The following is a 19,752-nucleotide window of genomic DNA, read 5'->3' on the forward strand; positions in this document are numbered from 1 at the left end:
CTGTCAAATCTCTTAACTGAACTTTTATTTTTAAAGAAATAAATTCTAGGGACTTCCCTGGTGGTCCAGAGGTTAGGAATCCACCTTCCAATGCAGGGGACGTGGGTTTAATCCCTGGTCGGGGAACTAAGATCCAACGTGCCATGGGGATCTAAACCTGTGTACCACAACTAGTGAAATGCCAGAGCACCGCAGCAAAGACTCAGTGCAGCAAAAACAGTAGTAATAAAGAAAGAAACTCTTCTTTCTGCTCTTCATCTCAGAGTAAAAATTGTTTTTTTACCCATGTATTATTAGGGGACTATGGGCCAACTTTGAACTTACTGTGGTTATTGTAATGTACCTTATGTGGGAAACAACTTGCCCGTGAAAGACAAATGCATATGATATTATGATACTCAATCTTGGTGTGAATAATACGGTGGTATTCCTTACCTTTTATCTTCTATAAAGTTATTTGAGTAACTAGTTGTGTTCAGTTTTTATCACGTGTGATTTGTTGTCTTATTTAGTGAATGGAGTTCCCTCTCGAAGTCCAAGATTGGTTTCTTCTGGGGATGACTCTGTGGATAGTCTGCTGCAGCGAATGGTACAACATGAGGACCAAGAGCCCCTGGAGAAAAATATTGATGCTGTGATTGCATCTGCTTCTGTGCCACCTTCCTCCAGTCCAGTCCACAGCCTCAGCAAGGAGCGAACCCTAGGAAAACCAGACAGCCTTCTAGTGCCTGCAGTCCCCAGTGACTCTTGCAGTAGTAGCATCTCACTCCTTTCTGAAAAGTTGCCAAGCAGCCATTCCCCCCATCATATTAAAAGAAGTGTAGTAGAAGCTATGCAGCGCCAAGCTCGGAAAATGTGCAATTATGACAAAATCTTGGCCACCAAGAAAAACCTGGACCATGTCAATAAAATTTTAAAAGCCAAAAAACTTCAAAGACAGGCCAGGACAGGGAATAACTTTGTTAAACGCAGACCAGGTCGACCTCGGAAATGTCCTCTCCAGGCTGTGGTATCAATGCAAGCATTCCAAGCTGCCCAATTTGTTGGTTCAGAATTAAATGAAGGCGAAGAAGGAACAGCACTGCACCTTGGTCCTGATACAGTTACAGATGTTATTGAAGCTGTTGTTCAGAGTGTAAACCTGAATCCAGACCATAAAAAGGGATTGAAGAGGAAAAGTTGGCTATTGGAAGAACAGACCAAGAAAAAGCAGAAGCCATTCCCAGAGGAAGAAGAAGAAGAGGAGAATGCTAAAAGGTAATTCCTCATTTAATGTTTCATTTGTGTAGAGGAAGCTAGCTTATGTGCAAATGTAACATATCTTTGCAGCTGAATCGTTCAGTTGATCTAGTAACCTTTCACTATGTAAGACCTGTTCTGTTCTAAGTGTTCGCATACTTCTGGTTGTCAAAATTATGAATAATTAATAAGAAAGGGGGAATGTAACAATCTAGCCAAGGCCATCACTATACAGATGAAGAAATCAAGACCCAGAAAGATTATGTTGTATAACTATGTGAGCAGAATTATTTTTACTGTCAGACTATCTTATCTCCTCTGTGCTCTAAACTTGTCATCCCTGTCATCAAATAAATTTTTTAAGTCTTCATGCATGGTAGATTATTTTTTAATGGCTTCTTTTTTATGTTTTTACTTTTTCCCAAAAGGTGTAGGGCAGAAAGTCAGAAATCACCCCCTGGAAAGATCATTTAATCCTTTTGTTATATATCCAATCAGATTCTTTCCCTGAAGATTATTTGATTTTGGTTTGTTTTTTGGTCCTGCCGTGCAGTGTGTGTTATCAAACCTGTGTCCCCTGCAGTGAAAGGGCAGAGTTTTAACCACCGACCACTGTTTACAGAGGTTTTTTGTAGTTCTCTATGCATACATCTATAAAAAATACTTTCTTATAGAGATTTACATTTTTTTTCCTGAGAGAATATGTAGTTATAAATAAATCTGTGAAACTAGAAGTATACTGATTCAAAAGTTTAAATTATCTTTTCACATAATCTCAATTCTTCTCAAATCCTGTTCTTTTCATGGATAAGACTATTAACAGTATATTATGTATTTTTTTACTCTTCTTGATGCATTTACAAATATGTACATATACAAGGCTGTTGTTCTGTGTAAATGAAAACTTTTTATATATCTTGAAGATCTTGTAATTTAGTATATATAGTATGTTACTGCATGCTAAGAATATATAATAACTTAATTATTCTCCTTCAAAGGATTATATATAACTTTTTTACATACATGTCTTAAATCAGTTGAAATTTACTCTTGTATAAGGTATGAGTTAGTGCTGCATTTATTACCAGTTATTTATCAAGATTGCATATAATATGTAGTTTCTATAAGTTATATTCCCAGTAGATTTTTGTAGTTTTTTTAATTAAAATATTAAAAATATTTAGAACTGAATGAATATTGTGCTACATATTGAAACTTTGAAATGTATCAGAAGGGGTACCTAGAGGGTTATTTATAGCCAGTAATGCTTATGTTATTTTCAAGAATGCTGAAGATTGATGAATGAAGATATTATTGAACAAAACTGGTGTCTAGATTGCCTTTACACAGTAAAGCCAAACTACTGACAGCGGGTTGTGGTGAAGGAAAGTGTGCAGCATTTATTATAAGGGCGCCAAGCAAGAAGTTAGGACAACTAGTGCTTAAAAAGCCTGAACTCCCTGGTGAGTTTTAGGAGAACGTTTTTAAAGACAAGGTGAGGGAAGAGCATCCCAGGTATATGATCAGCTCATGCACAGATCTCTGAATGGTTGGTTGATGGTGAGGGAACAGGGTGGTGTCAGAGGTTACATCATCAGTCCATAGGTGCCAGGAGGTCTGTGGTATTCAGGATCATCAAGTAGTAGTTAATTTCTTTAATCTGATGGTCGTTTTACCATCTATAAAACAACTTCAGGAAATGTGCATCAGATGCTATTTTCGACGTTAAGTTTAGAGAAAACTAAAGCAGAGGATATAAGGGAGCGATCTGTCCTGGGAAAGCCTCACAAGCTCCTGCTTGGTTGCAAAGAGTCCAGTTCAGAAATCAGAAAAATGAGAATAATTCCCAAAATGTGACGGACAGAGATAAAACATATACATTAAATTAACAAAATAAAACTAAGTTATAGTAGAGAGAATCACTGAAGACCAACATTAGTAATACTAATGATAATTAATAAAATATATAAACTTGTGGTAAGGTTGATCAATAAGGAAAGAAAAAGGTAATAATAAAATTAGAAAGTAAAAAGGAGTTAAACTATATATCAGAGATTAAAATATGACAACTGTAAGAACTTTATGCCTAGAAAATTATAAAACTCAGTTTTAGATATAGAATGGGTGAATATATAGAAAGAACATTGGTAATATTCCATGTTCTTGCCCAGTCATACACCACTTCCTTGCCAGTAGCTATAATCAGTCTCCTGATGTATACCTTTTTTTAATACCATTTAAGTATTCAGTGCTAGACAATACATTGATAGTTTAGTTTATCCTTCCCTGAACTTCACTGAAATGGAATTACATAGAATATATGCTTTTGTGCCACACCTTTTGTGCTCAACATATAAAACCATCTCTGTTTTTGCACGTAGTTGTAGTTACCTCTTTTTTGTTGTTATGTGTTATCCATTGTTTGTGTATAATACAAGTTTTCTTTAAATTACTAAAGTATAGATGATCCATCAATTTCTGCTGCACAGCAAAGTAACTCAGTTATACATATATATGTGGGGGGGTGTATATATATATACATACACACATATATATTCTTTCTCATCTTCTTTTCCATATTGTTTTATCACAGGATATTGAATATAGTTTCCTGTGGTATACAGCAGGACCTTGTTATTTATCCGTCCTGTATATACTGGTTTGCATTTGCTAATCCCAGACTCCCAATCCTTCTCTTCTCCACCCCTTCTCCCTCTTGGCAACTGCAAATCTGTTCTCTGTGTCTGTGAATCTTTCTATTTTGTAGATAGGTTCATTTGTGTCATACTTTAGATTCCATGTATAAATGATATCATGGTATTTCTCTTTCTCTTTATGACTTACTTCATTGAGTATGATAATCTCTAGATCTATCCATGTTGATGCAAAATGTAGAGTTTTCTGTTTTACTGTTGGGTTATTTTCAGCTTGACACTATTATCCAAAAATATTGCTCTTAACATTCCTCTAATGTTCACTGCTGGATAGGATACTAATTTCTCTAGGGTATATACCTAGGAGTGAAATAAAACACCTGATTTGCCCTAAGACTTAATTTTAAGCTATGGTTTATTCAGCCAGGGGCGTCCCTGGTTGCTCAGTGGTAAAGAATGTGCCTGCAAAGCAGGAGATGCAGGTAACTCCGGTTCAGTCTTTGAGTTGAGAAGATCCACTGGAGAAGGAAATGGCAACCCAGCCCAATATTCTTGACTGGGAAATCCCATGGACAGAGGAGCCTGGTGGGCTACATCCATGGGGTCACAAAGAGTCGGACACAGCTTAGCGACTGGCACCCCACTCCAGTACTTTTGCCTGGAAAATCCCATGGACAGAGGAGCCTGGTAGGCTGCAGTCCATGGGGTTGCTGAGGGTCAGACACGACTGAGCAACTTCACTTTCAGTTTTCACTTTCATGCGTTGGAGAAGGAAGTGGCAGCCCACTCCAGTGTTCTTGCCTGGAGAATCCCAGGGACGGGGGAGCCTGGTAGGCTGCTGTCTATGGGGTCACACAGAGTGGGACACAACTGAAGCGACTTAGCAGCAGCAGCAGCAGCATAGAACTGAGTATAGAACTAGGTAAGAGAAACAAGATCCATGCATGCAAGCTTGCTCATATGACAAAGGTAACCCTACATATCAATAAAGAAAACTGTATTCAATAAATGGTGCCCCCAAAGTTTTTATTTTTATTATTTATACTTGTTTATTGGAGGATAGTTGCTTGACAATGTTGTGTGCCCCCAAATTTTATATTGCATAAGAATGGGAATGAAATTGGATTCTGCTTCTTTTTTTTAGTTAATTGTTTAAGTTTGGCTGTTGCTGCACATGGGTTTTCTCTAGTTGTGATGAACGGCAGCTACTCTAGTGCAGTGTGCAGGTTTCTCATTCCATTGGCTTCTCGTTGCAGAGCAGAGGCTCCAGGGCCTGCAGGCTTCAGTAGTTGCAGCACGTGGGCTCTAGACCTTGTGCTCAGTAGTTGTGTTGCATGGACTTAAGTTGTCCTGGGGCATGTGGAATCTTCCTGGATCAGGGATTGAACCCATGTCCCCTGCATTGGCAGGCAGATTCTCAACAACTGGACCACCAGGGAAATCCTGGATTCTGTCTTAATCCATGTGTAAAAATCAGTTCCCAGTTGGTTAAATAAATACATAGCATAAAAAGTAAACCTTCTTTTTAAAGTTAATACAGAATGAGGAAAACTTAATGATGTTCTTTGTTTGAAAGGATTTCATAAACAAGATATCAAAAGCAGTAAGCATACAGGTAAACACTTATAATACTGGTTATATTAAAATTAAGAATTTATCGGACATCATCCACGTTAAAGTGTGAATACTTTCTACAAACTTGGAGAGGAAATTTATAACATAATTTATAAGTTTTGGTATCCAGAATATGTAATGAAAAGAGTGTTTCAAATCAATCCAGTATAATCTAGCAATTACCTTTTATATAACTTAAAATTCTTACCCAGCTATCACCAGAATGCATTTTTTGTAAAGGTGTAGCAAGATTTATTATAATGTATAGAAACTGGAAATATCCCTGGTTGTTAACAGGAAAAGGAATCAGTATATAGTAGTTTTTCATGCAATGGACTATGATATGGTAATAAAAATTAGTGAATTATAACTGAAATGTAATGATAATAAATGAGTCTTAGAAACAAGATTTTAAGTGAAGCAAGACCCTGAAAATTATGTACTAACTGATACTGTTTTTATAAAGTAAAAAAAAAACCCATGAAAAATAAACAACATATTGTGTTACTGTAGATAAATATATCATAAAACCATTTTTTTTTTTTTTTTTTTTGGCCATGCCATGCAGCTTGTGTGATCTTAGTTTCCCCATCAAGGATTAAACCTTAACCATACCAAGGGAGCCTCAGTGCCAAGTCATAACCATGGACTGCCAGGGAATTCCCATAAAGCCATATTTTCAAATACCTTACCTGTCTTCTTTCTCTTTTCTTTCCTGAAGAATTCAATCTTAAAGCCATTAAATAAGTATCTATCTGGGATGTGGAAACCATGGTGATCCTGAGCTGGATGTTAGAGCCTTAATGATGTGAAGACTTGGGTTATGGGATGAGGGAAAGAGAATATCAATCCAACCTAAGTTGTCAAAGCCCTCGTGGAATGAGAAGGACACTCTTGTAATGAGAGTGCCCAGTTTGGGGTATCAGGGACCAGTAAGGTTAGGAGGTGTTCATCCTGCTGCTGTTAAGTCACTTCAGTCACGTCTGACTCTGTGCGACCCCATAGATGGCAGCCCACCAGGGCCCCCCGTCCCTGGGATTCTCCAGGCAAGAACACTGGAGTGGGTTGCCATTTCCTTCTCCAATGCAGGAAAGTGAAAAGTGAAAGGGAAGTCGCTCAGTCGTGTCTGACTTTTAGCAACCCCATGGACTGCAGCCTACCAGGCTCCTCCATCCATGGGATTTTCCAGGCAAGAGTACTGGAGTGGGGTGCCATTGCCTTCTCCTAGAACTCCTTAATAAGAATTTTTAAAAGTCTATTAGTATGTATTTTCATTTCCATCATAAACCCCCAAGGTGATTCTGATATATTTGGTCTATAGCTAGAACTTGGAGAAACATGGCACTTGAAGAATTTATATATGTAGAATGTATATCTGAGAAGGCAGTGGCACCCCACTCCAGTACTCTTGCCTGGAAAATCCCATGGACAGAGGAGCCTGGTAGGCTGCAGTCCATGGGGTCGCAAAGAGTCGGACACAACTGAGCGACTTCGCTTTCACTTTTCACTTTTCATGCATTGGAGAAGGCAATGGCAACCCACTCCAGTGTTCTTGCCTGGAGAATCCCAGGGACAGCGGAGCTTGGTGGGCTGCTGTCTATGGGGTAGAACAGAGTTGGACACGACTGAAGCGACTTAGCAGCAGCAGCAGCAGCAGAATGTACATAGACACATGTAAGCTGGAAAGCAGATAACATTTTTGAATGAAGGAAGAAGAAGCATAGGGTAAGATGAAAGAAGTAAAAATGAATCTGTCTGATAAGGAGAATAGGAAAACATAAATAATAAAATATGAAATTCGTCTGTCTCATGACCAAGTAAGATTTCTCCCAGGTATATAAAACTTGTTCAACATTCAAAAAGCAGTCAATGTGATTCATTACATTAATGAGTAAAGAAGAAACATCACATGGTCATAGCAATAAATGCAGAAAATTTTTTTACAAAAATCTAACATGTTCATGATTATAAACTTAGAAATCTAGGAATAAAAAGAAACTACCTCAACCTAATAAAAGCTGTATGTAAAAAACCCAAAGCTGACAGCTTCAGTGGAAAAAGAGCTTTTCCGCTATTATCAATAACTAGGAAAGGAAGTGAAGTGAAAATCACTCAGTCATGTCCAGCTCTTTGCAATCACATGGGCTATACAGTCCATGGAATTCTCCAGACCAGAATAGTAGAGTGGGTAGCCTTTCCCTTCTCCAGGGGATCTTTGCAACCCAGGGCTCAAACCCAGGTGTTCTGCATTGCAGGCAGCCTCTTTTCCAGCTGAGCCACAAGGGAAGCCCAAGAATACTGGAGTGGGTAGCCTATTCCTTCTCCAGCAGATCTTCTCAACCCAGGAATTGAACTGAGGTCTCCTGCATTGCAGGTGGATTCTTTACCAACTGAACTATGTGGGAAGCCCCCAAAGAAAGGAGGCCCACTTCAATTCAACATTGTGTTGAAATTCCTAACCAGAGCAGTTAGGCAAGAAAAAGAAAAGTCAGCCTGTGTTTGGGGGTTGAAAGACTTAAGATATCAGTGCTACCCAAAGTGATCTGCAGATTCAGTGCAGTCTGTCAAAATCCCTATGATGTTTTGTGTGAAATAGAAAAATCCATCCTAAAATTCATGAGGAATCTCAAGGGAGTCCAAATAGCCAAAACAATCTTAAAGAAAAGAACAATGTTGGATGACTCACACTTCTAGATGTTTTTCTTTTTATTGTCCATTTTCATCATCTAGGACCTTTAACTCTGATATTTAAGTGATAAGAGCAGACTTTTGTCTTACCCTTTATATTATGGAAATTGTATTGAGCCTTGCACTAAGTGAGAGGCAAAAAGAAAATCTAGAAAATTCCCTGATGTGTCATTGCTTTGGTCCCAAGAGGCCCAGCCAATCTGTGTGCTTATGTTTATTTTATAAATATAATTTCCAAGGATTTTAGTTTTGCTTAATGGGAGGATAGGTAGAAGTGTCTATTTCATCCTTGCCTCGAACTGTATTCACCTTAATTTTTAAAGGTGTTTTTGATTGATTTAAAATTCTCTTTTGACAGGCTCCACCCTTCCCCTCCTTTAAGCAATTATAGATGTGTTTTCTTGCCTTCTAGCTTGCATTATTTGAGACATGAAATCTGCATTCATTCTTATTTTTGTACTACTGTATATAGATGGTGTATTTTTTCTCTTACTCCTTTTATTTTCTTTGTCAATACTTTCCAACAAGTTTATTATGATATGCCATACTTGTTTTAGCTTATATTGCTTATGGTTTGTTTAACTTCTTGGAACTTTGGGCTCTTTTTATCAAATTTAGAAAATTTTGGTCATCGCTCTCTTTTTTTTTCATTCTGAATTTTTTAATATTATAAATGTCACATTATTGTGTGTCTGTTTCTGTTCTTTTTTATAGATTTGATTTTATTTTAGTCGTCAGTTAAATTACTTGTGGATAGGTCTGGATTCTTTTGAAGATAATTTTTAAGCTTTATTAGGACTGGTTTTACTCCAGAGATAGTTGTCATGCAAAGATGGATAATGTTACCTTCTGGGATCTCTATTGAGTGCCCACGGTGTTGGGCAGTGTCTTTCACTCTCCCTAGTGGATTCTGAGTATCTGTCATCATGTGTGAGCTCTGGAAATTGTTTGGGTTGTAATATTCTAGTGGTTCTTTGTCCAGCCTTATGGAATTTCACCTTGCACATATACAAACCTAGTACTGATAGATAATGTACTAAAGAAGACCCTTACACAGATTTCTAAAGTTGTTTTTCTCCTTTACTCTCTCCACTCCAGTACTCTGCCTCATGAATTCTAACTATCTCAATCCCTCCATAGTCTGATCTCTCTTTTCAGCTCATTACGTTGGCCATTCTCTGCTTTGGGTCTACTCCCTCCACTTCAGTTGTTCTTATAAAGGCAGATTATCTCTTTCTATTTTTTTTTTCCAATTTTCTCAGGAATCACAGTGCTGCAATACAATGTCTGATAATTGTTTCATAAACTTTCTCCAGGTTTATAGTAGTTTGCTGTGTTTCTGTTAGTTTCTATCAGGAGGACAAATCTGGTATCTGTTACTCCTCCATGACCAGATGAGGAAGTCCCCATATCTCTTTTTTTTTGTAATTGCTGTGATGTTTTTTTAAATAGATAATCATTTGTAGGAAAAAAAAAATTCACCGTGAAATTATCTTTAAACTTCTCTTTCTAGCTTTACTGAAGCAGCAGTTGAGATTCCCAGTCCTCCTGAAACCCCAGCCAAACCTCCCGAACCTGAAAGTACCTTGCAGCCTGTGCTTTCTCTCATCCCAAGAGAAAAGAAGGCCCCACGTCCCCCAAAGAAGAAGTATCAGAAAGCAGGGCTGTATTCTGATGTTTACAAAACTACAGAGTAAGTAGTGGTACCTCTCAGCTGACATCCTTTGAAGACCTGTTATTCTTCCATGTTTTAAATAATACTTTGAATATCAAGGAAAAAAAACCCAATACAAATGTAATATACACAAATACAAATCTCATCACAAGTACCTCAGTGTTCACTGTACTTATGATATGTTTTGGGGGGCTAATTATTTTCCCTGATCTTTTATCCTCTCTCTGCCTTTCTAGATTATATTTCTATAGTTTGGATTCTAATAGTGCCTTTTTTGTTAACTGAAAATAAGAAAGGAAGCACTGTGCATGTATCTAAAAATAATCTTGATGATTTTCTACACTCATTCCTCATTTGATTCCTCACTTGTTAAATGCCTTCTGTGTTCCAAACTATTTGCCAGAGGAGTAAAGTACTCCTTACTTTTAAGAATTTCATATTCCCTTGGGAAAGTACAGCTTAAATAAGTCCTCTGATTGAGAATTTTTAAAAACCCAAAGAGCTATCAATTAACTATATCATTGAGTAAGAAGTGGTTCACAGGAGTATAGCAGAGTTTGGTTTTGGAGGTTCAACAGTCTGCAAGATGGAATAGGGCATTTCAGTTAGATAGAATATCATGTACCAAGACACATACTAGGATTCAGAAATTTTTCATATATTAAAACAACTCAGAAGTTCACTTTTTCTGAAATGTAATGGTGTGGAAAGTAAGCATTGTGTGATAGAGACCACAAAACCATGGATTTTACTGACTCAAGATACTTACCCCACTAAGCTACATGAAATTTAAAATGCTGTTTTTTTTAAAAAAGGAAGTGAAAAGTGCAACTTTGTGTTTTAAGATGATAACTCTGGCTGCAGAGTGGAAAAATGAATGAGGGAGTTACTAATGGCAGAAATTGACAATAATCGTCAAAGGTCATGAGGTCTGAATTTAGTCAAGAAAGGAATGAAATTGAAAGAGGAACGATTATGTTTTAGAGATACATTTGATGTGGTTAAAGTGATCAACATGTAAACCACAGCACTTTATTTTGCATTGAAATGACCTTTCATTAATTTGTCATCGAGATATCATATAAATTCTTTGAGTCCATTTCTGCTGCTTATGTTGTGAAAATGTTTTATTAAGCTTACTTTCAGCAGCCAGTGATAGGAAATCCTCATAAATAATCAAGACTTTTTAAAGATAAACATTTATTTTCCTTTAATTTATAAGAAGTTGTGAAGTACACAGTTCAGAGTTAACATGCTATCTTCACAGTATCTTCAGGGACCTAGACTCCTTTTATTCTGTTCTTCCATTTCAGCACGAAGCTTGCGTTCCTATGGTTACATTTTGTTCTGGGATAACTATCATAAAGTCTTCATTGCAGAAAGTATAAAAGAGAAAAGGGAGTAAAAAACATGTACCTTCTTTGTAAGGAAGCCTTGTGAACTGAATGTGTCTGCCTCAAATTTCATATATTGAAGCCCTAATCCCTAGTGAGGTGATATTTGGAGATGACGGCTTTGGGAAGTAATCAGATCATGTGGTGGAGTCCTCCTGAATGAGATTAACACCCTTATAAAGGAGACAGTGGGAGAGATGATTTCTTTCTCTCCCATGTGAGAGTGCAAGAAAGCAGTGTCTGCTAGCCAGGGAGAAGGCTCTCATTTAGAACTGAACCCTGATCTTGGACTTCCCATCCTCCAAAACAGTGGAAATAACATTGTTATTTAGACCAGCCAAGTCTATAGGTAATTCGATATAGCAGCTAATCTAAGAAGGAAACTTCAAAACCTCGTAGCTACTAACCAAAATATAGACATGTAACCACACTTCTGCCACAGGGAAGGCTGAAAAGTAATGGTCATTGTTTCAGATGACAGTGCAGAAAAAAATTAGCATTCTGTCATTACAAATAAGAAAATGAAAATATATTTTGGGAAGATCTTACACAGTTAGATTTTAAAGCAGTGTTTTTCCTGAATAGAAAAGCAGATATGTGTGAAATTTTTTGCTAAAATTTAAGTCTTACTTTTTTACTAATGTGCTTTTCCTGGATTAAATTCTGAAAAATGGGAGATTAATAATAAAATCAGTCTGTGCCTCAAAAGACCAGTATCATCAACTACATCAGTGTTTTAAAATGTCTTTAATCAGGCAAAAGTCTTTCACTCTGGAAAGGACCTCGTTTATGTTAGAACTTGTTCTTCATCTCATAGAAATAAATAGTAAGAAAATGGTTTACTGGGGATTTTTTAAAAAAACATTTGTCAAATAATACATGTGTGCATTTTTAAAAGCTACAAAGCCAATATATTCTTGTGGGCTGGCTGCTTTTTATTGGTAACAGTTAGGGTGTAAGTTGTTTGTTTTGAAAAAAATAAACAATTATTTAGAACAGTTTTAGGTTCACAACAGAATTGTTGGAAAGTACAGAGATATTGCATATATCCCCTATCCTTATGCATGCACAGCATCCCTGCAATGGACATCCTACACTACAGTGGTACCTTTTTGACAATGAACCTGTATTGACACAGTGTCACTCAAAGTTTGTAATAGACATTTGGGTTCACTTTTAGTGTTGTACATTCTGTGGGTTTTGGTAAATGTAGAATGACAGGTATCTACCATTGTAGTAGCACAAAATAGTTTTGCTGCCCTAAAAGTCCTCCATGCTTGAGAAATTTGGTTTTTTTGGTCACAGAATGGTACAAGACAATTACAAGTTTATTCTTTTTTGTATAAATCATTATAGGTTTTAAAAAGTTGGGAGGGGAGAGTGTGAGTCGATTAAAATTGAATCAAGATAAGACCACACTATCAGTATGGAAGATGAATTAGATGAGGAAATACTAGAAGTAAGAAGACTATTAGGATGTAAGAAGACTATTAGGAAGCAGGTTATACTCTGTGGTTTTCCAGGATAGATCTAATGTGATAGCAGTGGCTAGATGTTGGAAAAGGTGGACTCTTGAAATTTTTTGACATTAATATTGAAATGAATTAAATACTGATTGGTTGGTAGGGAGTAAAGGATGGGGCTAGAGTCAATGATTCTTGCCTGGAAAATCTCATGGGTGGAGGAGCCTGGTAGGCTGCAGTCCACGGGGTTGCAAAGAGTCAGACACGACTGAGCGACTTCACTTTCACTTTTCACTTTCATGCATTGGAGAAGGAAATGGCAACCCACTCCAGTGTTCTTGCCTGGAGAATCCCAGGCTCGGGGGAGCCTGATGGGCTGCCGTCTATGGGGTCGCACAGTGTCGGACACAACTGAAGCAACTTAGCAGCAGCAGAGTCAGTGATGATCCCAATGTTTTGTTTTGTATTCCTGGGTGTGTGATGATGTCATTAACTAATATACTGGATGAAAGTGGTATGGCCAGTATTCCTTGGATTAAGTGAGCCTCTATTACCATGAACATGACTATGTACATGTACGTATATAGGCACCAAAAAATGTCTTTGCTTAAAGCAAATCAAATTTATTTTATAGTCCCTGAGGTCCGAAGTCTGAATTGAATCTCTCTAACCTAAAGTCAAGGTGTTAGCACAACTGTGTTCCTTTTAGCCGCTCTAGGGTAGAATTCTTTCTCTTCCCTTTGCAGAATCAAGAGGCTACTCGAATTCCTTGGCTTGGGGCCACTTCTGTCTTCAGAACCAGCAACAATGACATTGAGATCATTGAGGTTGAATCCTCACATTGAATCACTTCAACCTTGGTTGTTTTCACTTTTTTTTTTTCCACTGACTCTGCCTCATTTGTATTCTTCTTCCATTTATAAGGACCCTTGTGATTAAGTTGGGCCTACCCAGATAATTCAGAATAATCTCTGTATTTTAAAGTCAACAGATTAGAAACCTTAATTATATCTACATATTCCCAGCTTCTGGGAATTTTTATTTGAGGAGGAGGTTGTATATTTTTGTGCCTGCTATACACTTCTAGCTTATAGGATTTGGAATGGGGTATGGGGTTTTCACTTCTTATTTTTTATGTGTCTTTTATATATCTTGTAGTTGTAAAAATGCTATATTACTTTTGGAATTTAAGTTTTATCTAATAGAGATTTTAAAGAAAATGAAATACCAGATATACTTCAGGTGAATTGGAGAGTGAACTTTAGAGTGTACATTATGGTAAAATAGCATAATATCGAATATTAACACTACTTTGAAAGGGAGCTTCTGGTTCTTTTGTTGGGGGAGGTTTCTGCTTTTAGTTTAGTCACTGTCACACTGTTTTGGGTGGATTACTTAGTTTCCCTGGAAATGGTAAAAATGAAACTTGATATATAAAGTGAAGCTATTGAACTACATGTGGTTCATGGGGTCACAAAGAGTCAGACACGACTGAGCGACTGAACTGAACTGATTGAACTACATAGTTCATATCTTAAGACTATCCTGACTCAAAAATTGTGACTTCTATGTTTTATAAAAATAAAACATATGCTTTCATATGCTTTCTTTGATTTATAGGCTCCTTTTGAGTACTAAATCTGTTATAGGAAATAGGATAACTATAAATTTCAGGCTTACAGAACATTGCTTGTTTGCAGGGGAATTAATATATGTGTAAAATATAGATGTATTTATTATATATTAATACTATAATATTTATATTACGTGTGTAATACATAATGTTTATACTTAGCTGTCATTTCCTCAAAATAATACGTATCTTTGGAAATAAAATGAAAGCATGGTACCATTTTGTATTTGATATATTATTTAAATTTTTAGAATGCTTTCATATTAAATCTGTGGGAAACAGTAAAGTAGATGGTTACTATCTACTGTTTAAGAAACTGACACAGAAAAGTTAAAGAACTTAAGTTTACAAAATTTATCATCAAAATAATTATTGGGGTTTTTAATGCCTAGAGGTTCCACCAATCTTATTTCATCAGTAAATCATGCTGCTTTTCAGAAACTGAGGTTCAAGGGGTACTGGATTAAAATTTCTTTGTTATAGATAATCTCATGGTTACGGTTGGATTAAATTCCAGAATATGGTTCATTTTCCCCTGAAATTCTTTAGGAACATTGTAGGTCTAAATTCAGCTTAAATAGGAGGGCAGACTGGATGAATGCAAACCTCACACCATTCCTATTTAGTATCAATAGAAAGTCATGCCTGCGTGCTTAGTCGTGTCTGACTTTTTTGCTACCTCATGGATTGTGGCCCACCAGGCTCCTCTGTCCATGGAATTTTCCAACCAGCAGTACTGGAGTGGGTTGCCATTTCCTCCTCCAGAGGATCTTCTCGAACTAGGGATCAAACCTGTGGCTCCTGCATTGGCAGGCAAATACCCACTGAGGCACCTGGAAAGCCATGGAGTAGCAATAGTTTTGAATTTCTATTGTTAATTAATAAACTTTTTTAGAGCAGTTTTAGGCAAAATAGAGCAGAGAGTACAAAGATTCCCATATATACCTTGCCCCCATCCACACTCAACTTCCCTCATTTCAGCTAGACCTAATCCTTCATTTGACACATGTTAAAACCGAAGCTAATAAAAGGTTAAATGACTTGCTGGAGTCCCACAGATCATTTTTAGCAAAACAAGGTAAAAATTTCAGTTCATCTGATTTTATCTTAATCGCTAAGAAAGCAAAAATAATGGATGTTTATTTATTGAGGTATAATTGAACCACAAAATTATATTGGCTTCAGCTGTACAACATGATTAGGTATTTGTGAATCTGCAAAATAATCACATAAGTGTAGTTAAGTATCTGTCACCATTGTTGTGTCCGACTCTTCAATCCCATGGACTATAGCATATCAGGCTTCCCCGTCTATCACCAGCTCCCAGAGCTTGCTCAAACTCATTTCCATCAAGTTGGTGATGCCATCCGACCTCTCGTCCTCTGTTGTTCCCTTCTCCTCTTGCCTTCAGTCTTTCCCAGCATCAGGATCTTTTCTAATTAGTCATTTCTTCACATCAGGTAGTCAAAGTATTGAATCTTCAGCAACTGTGTCCTTCCAATGAGTATTCAGGACTGATTTATTTTTGGATTGACTGGTTTAATATCCTTGCAGACTGAATAATAGTCCATTATTTATGTGTGTGTGTCTATATATATTGGAGAAGGAAATGGCAACCCACTCCAGTATTCTTGCCTGGAAAATCCCATGGACAGTGGAACCTGGTAGGCTACTGTCCATGGGGTCACAAATATATATATTTATATCACATTCATCTCTCAGGAGACACTTAGGTTGTTTCCTTATCTTCGTTTTTGTAAATAACACTGTAGGAAACATGAAGGTACGGTGATCTTTTCAAGATAGTTTTTTTTGCTTGCTTCGGATTAATACCCAGAAGTAGAATTGTTAGATCATTGGTAGTTCTAGTCTTAATTTTTTGAAGAACATCCTTACTGCTTTCCATAGTGGCTGTGCCAGTTTACATTCCTACCAGCAGTACACAAGGATTCCCTTTTCTTCACATCCTCACCAACAATTGTTATTTCTTGTCTTTTTGATAATAATCATCCTGACAGTTTGAAGGTGATAGTTCATTGTTGTTTTGATTTGCATTTCCCAGCCAATACTTTAATGTACCTGTTGGTCTTCTGTATGTCTGCATTGAAAAAATGTCTATTCAGATCACCTGCCCATTTTTAAATAAGATTGTTTGTTTATTTGTTTTTGCTCTTGAGTTGTATGAGTCCTTTTTAAATTTTGTGTATTAACGGTTACCCTATCAGATATAATTTGCAAATATTTTCTACCTTTAAATAGTTTGACTTTTAATCTTGCTTATGGTTTCCTGTGCTGTGCAGAAGCTTTTTAGTTTATCTTTGCTTTTGAAGAAGCCTTTGCTTTGGGTATCAAATCCAAAAAAAAAAAAAAAATCATAATCAGGAAATGTTCCAAGTAAAAGTTTTTAAAACAAAAGTAGCTTCATGTTTTAAAATTTTTAATTAACTATATTGTGGTTAAATATACATGTCATAAAATTTACTATTTTAATCATTTTAAGTGCACCATTCACTACCATTAAGTACATTACCTTGTTATGCAAACATCACCACTGTCCACCTGCAGAACTTTTTCATCATCTCTAACTGAATTGTTTTATTTCTAAAATATGAAACTAGTATGGTTTTCCAGATGGCTTAGTGGTAAAGAATCCGCCTGCCAATGCAGGAGCCACAGGAGATGCAGGTTCAAGCACTCCGTCCGAAGTGTGATGATATATGCAAAATGACTGGCAGGCAGTAGACACTCAAGAGTAAATCTTAGCTGTTTCTTCTGCATCTTACTCTTCCAAACAATTGTTTCATATCTCCTAGAGTATGTTTTCTATCCTCTTTTTTTTTAAGTAAACAGTTTTATTGAGATGTAATTCACGTATACAGTAACCTATTTTAATGGTACAGGTCATCAGTTTTTGGTATATTACATTATTAATTTTTTAAATTCTGAAATACTTACAAAATTTGGCGTTTTAGCCATTCTTAAGGTTATATTTCAGTGGCATTAATTCAGTGTTGTATAACATAACCACTATTTCCAAAATTTTTTCATTACCCTAAATAGAAACTCTTTAATAGTTAAGCAAAAACTTCCACTCCTAAAACTCTCCTCAGCCCATCATAATGTCTCATGTACTTTCAGTCTGTATATTTTGCCTCATCTGGGTGCCCCATGTTAGTGGAAACATACACAGTATTTGTGCTTTGGGGTCTGGATTATTTTATTTAACACAATGTCTCTGCTGCTGCTGCTGATAATGTCTCTAACTTTCATTTATGTCATAGCATATATCAAAACTTCATTCCTTTTTATGGTTGAGTAATACTCCATTGTACATACATACCACATTCTGTTTATTCATCTGTTGATGAGCACTTGGGTTATTTCTCTCTTTTGACTATCATGAACAATGCTACAGTGAACACTGGCATACGTTTATCTGTTCAGGTTCCTGTTTTCAGTCCTTCATGTATAAACTTAAGGGTAAAATTGCTAGATCATACGGTGATTTTATATTTAGCTTTTTAAAAAACCACCAAACTTTCCCACAGTGGCTGCATTGCACCACTGAGTGTTCATCATACAGTTAATTTACTGATTTGCAATCTTTCTACTCTGTTAATTTGTTTTCACATATAAATTTTCCTCTTAGCACTGCTTTTACTGCACCACATAAGTTTTGTTTTGTCCTATTTTTGTTTCCATTCATTTCAAAGTATTTTCCAATTTCCCTTTTGATTTTTTATTTGATCCAGTTGCTTACAAGTATGTCGTTTAGTTTCTCATGTAAGTGAATTTTTCAGTTTTATTTCATATCTAGTTTCATTCCTTTGTGATCAGGAAAGATATTCTGTATGGTTTTAATAATTTTTGATTTATTGACTTCATTTGTAGCCTAACATGGTCTTCCTGAAGAATCTTCAGTGTGCACTTGAGAAAACTATGTAATCTTGTGTTTTTAGGTGGAATGTTGTTTCTGTTTCCGTTAGATCCTGTTGGTTTATAATGTTGTTCTAATATTTATTGGTCTTGTATGTGGTTGTTCTAACATTCATTGAAATTGGTAAGTTGAAATTTGCCAACTGTTACTGTACAAGTGTCCATTTCTCTCAAATTCTGTCCGTGTTTCCATCATATATTTTGGATCCTCCGATGTTTGATGGATTTTTTTAATATATAATTGTTATAGCTTCATGGTGAATGGGCTCTCCTGTCAATATTTAATGTTCTTCATTGTCCTTTGTAACTTTTTTTTACTTAAAGTCTCTCTTTTTCGTTCCTATCTTTGGGTCTGAAGTGACTCTCTTATATGTAGCGTGTATGTAGTTGGACCGTGCTTTCTACTCATTTTCTTCCTCTGCACCTTTGATTGGAAAGTCTCATCTATTCACATTTAAAGTAGTTACTAATAAGGAAATATTTATGCTTGTCATTTTGTTTTCCATATGTCTTATAGCTTTTTGTTCCTCATTTCCTCCATTACTGCCTTCTTTTGTACTTAGCTGATCTTGTACCTGTTTGATTCCCTTCTCAATCTGTTTTGTGTATATTCTATAGCTGTTTTGGGCTTCCCTGGTGGCTCAGATGGTAAAGAATGTGCCTACAATGCAGGTGACCCAGGTTCAGTCCCTGGGTTGAGAAGACCCCCTGCAGAAGGGAATGGCAACCCACGCCAGTATTCTTGCCTGGAGAATTCCATAGACAGAGGAACCTGGTGAGTCCATGAGGCCTCAAAGAGTCGTACACGACTGAGCGACTAACACTTCACTTATTGCTATTTTGTCTTTGGTTACCATGGAGATTACATATAACTTCATAAAGATATAAACCTGTAATTTGGATTGATACCAACTTAACTTCAGTCACATGCAAAAATACTATTCCTATAAAGCTCTATGCCTTATTTTTATTATTGACATTACAGATTATATCTTTATTCATTTTGTGCCCTAAAACACATTTATAATTATTTTTTATGCATTTATCTTTTAAATCCTATTTTCCATACTCTGTTTCTTGCAGTCACCCATCATGATTAAAGTATAAGAAGAGCCTCTAGCCTCTTTTGTCCTAGAAAAAAATCTTTTTTTTTTTTTTTGCACCACAGCATGTGGTATCTTAGTTCCCCCACCAGGGATTGAACTTGTGCCCTCTGCATTGGAAGTGCAGAGTCTTAACCACTGCACCATCAGGGAAGTCCTCAGAGTCTTTTTTTTTCTCTTTGGCTGCACTGGGTCTTCGTTGCTGCGTGTGGACTTTGTCTAACTGCAGACTTTCTCTAGTCAGGGGCTGCTCTTTGTTGCGGTCCTCAGGCTTCGTTGCAGAGCATGGCTCTGCAGCACACAGGCTGTGGTGCACACAGTAGCTGTGCACACAGTGCAGTCTAGAGCACACA

At 36.6% G+C, this 19,752-nt stretch overlaps 1 protein-coding gene across 8 annotated transcripts in view; it reads left to right on the plus strand.

Moving 5' to 3' along the window:
* Positions 1 to 19,752, plus strand: part of ASH1L (ash1 (absent, small, or homeotic)-like (Drosophila)) — a 210,193-nt gene that overhangs the window by 101,083 nt on the left and 89,358 nt on the right. For all 8 annotated transcript variants that reach the window (XR_825127.1, XM_010838279.1, XM_010838278.1 and 5 more), the window contains 2 exons: positions 513 to 1,257; positions 9,709 to 9,888. Coding sequence is in view for 7 of the 8 variants with exons in the window: in XM_010838279.1 (XP_010836581.1) it covers positions 513 to 1,257; positions 9,709 to 9,888 (925 nt within the window). In the remaining variant the exon portion in view is untranslated. The remainder of the gene's footprint in view (positions 1 to 512; positions 1,258 to 9,708; positions 9,889 to 19,752) is intronic.

This window comes from Bison bison, unplaced genomic scaffold, assembly GCF_000754665.1.
Source record: "Bison bison bison isolate TAMUID 2011002044 unplaced genomic scaffold, Bison_UMD1.0 scf7180017864093, whole genome shotgun sequence".
NCBI lineage: Eukaryota > Metazoa > Chordata > Mammalia > Artiodactyla > Bovidae > Bison > Bison bison.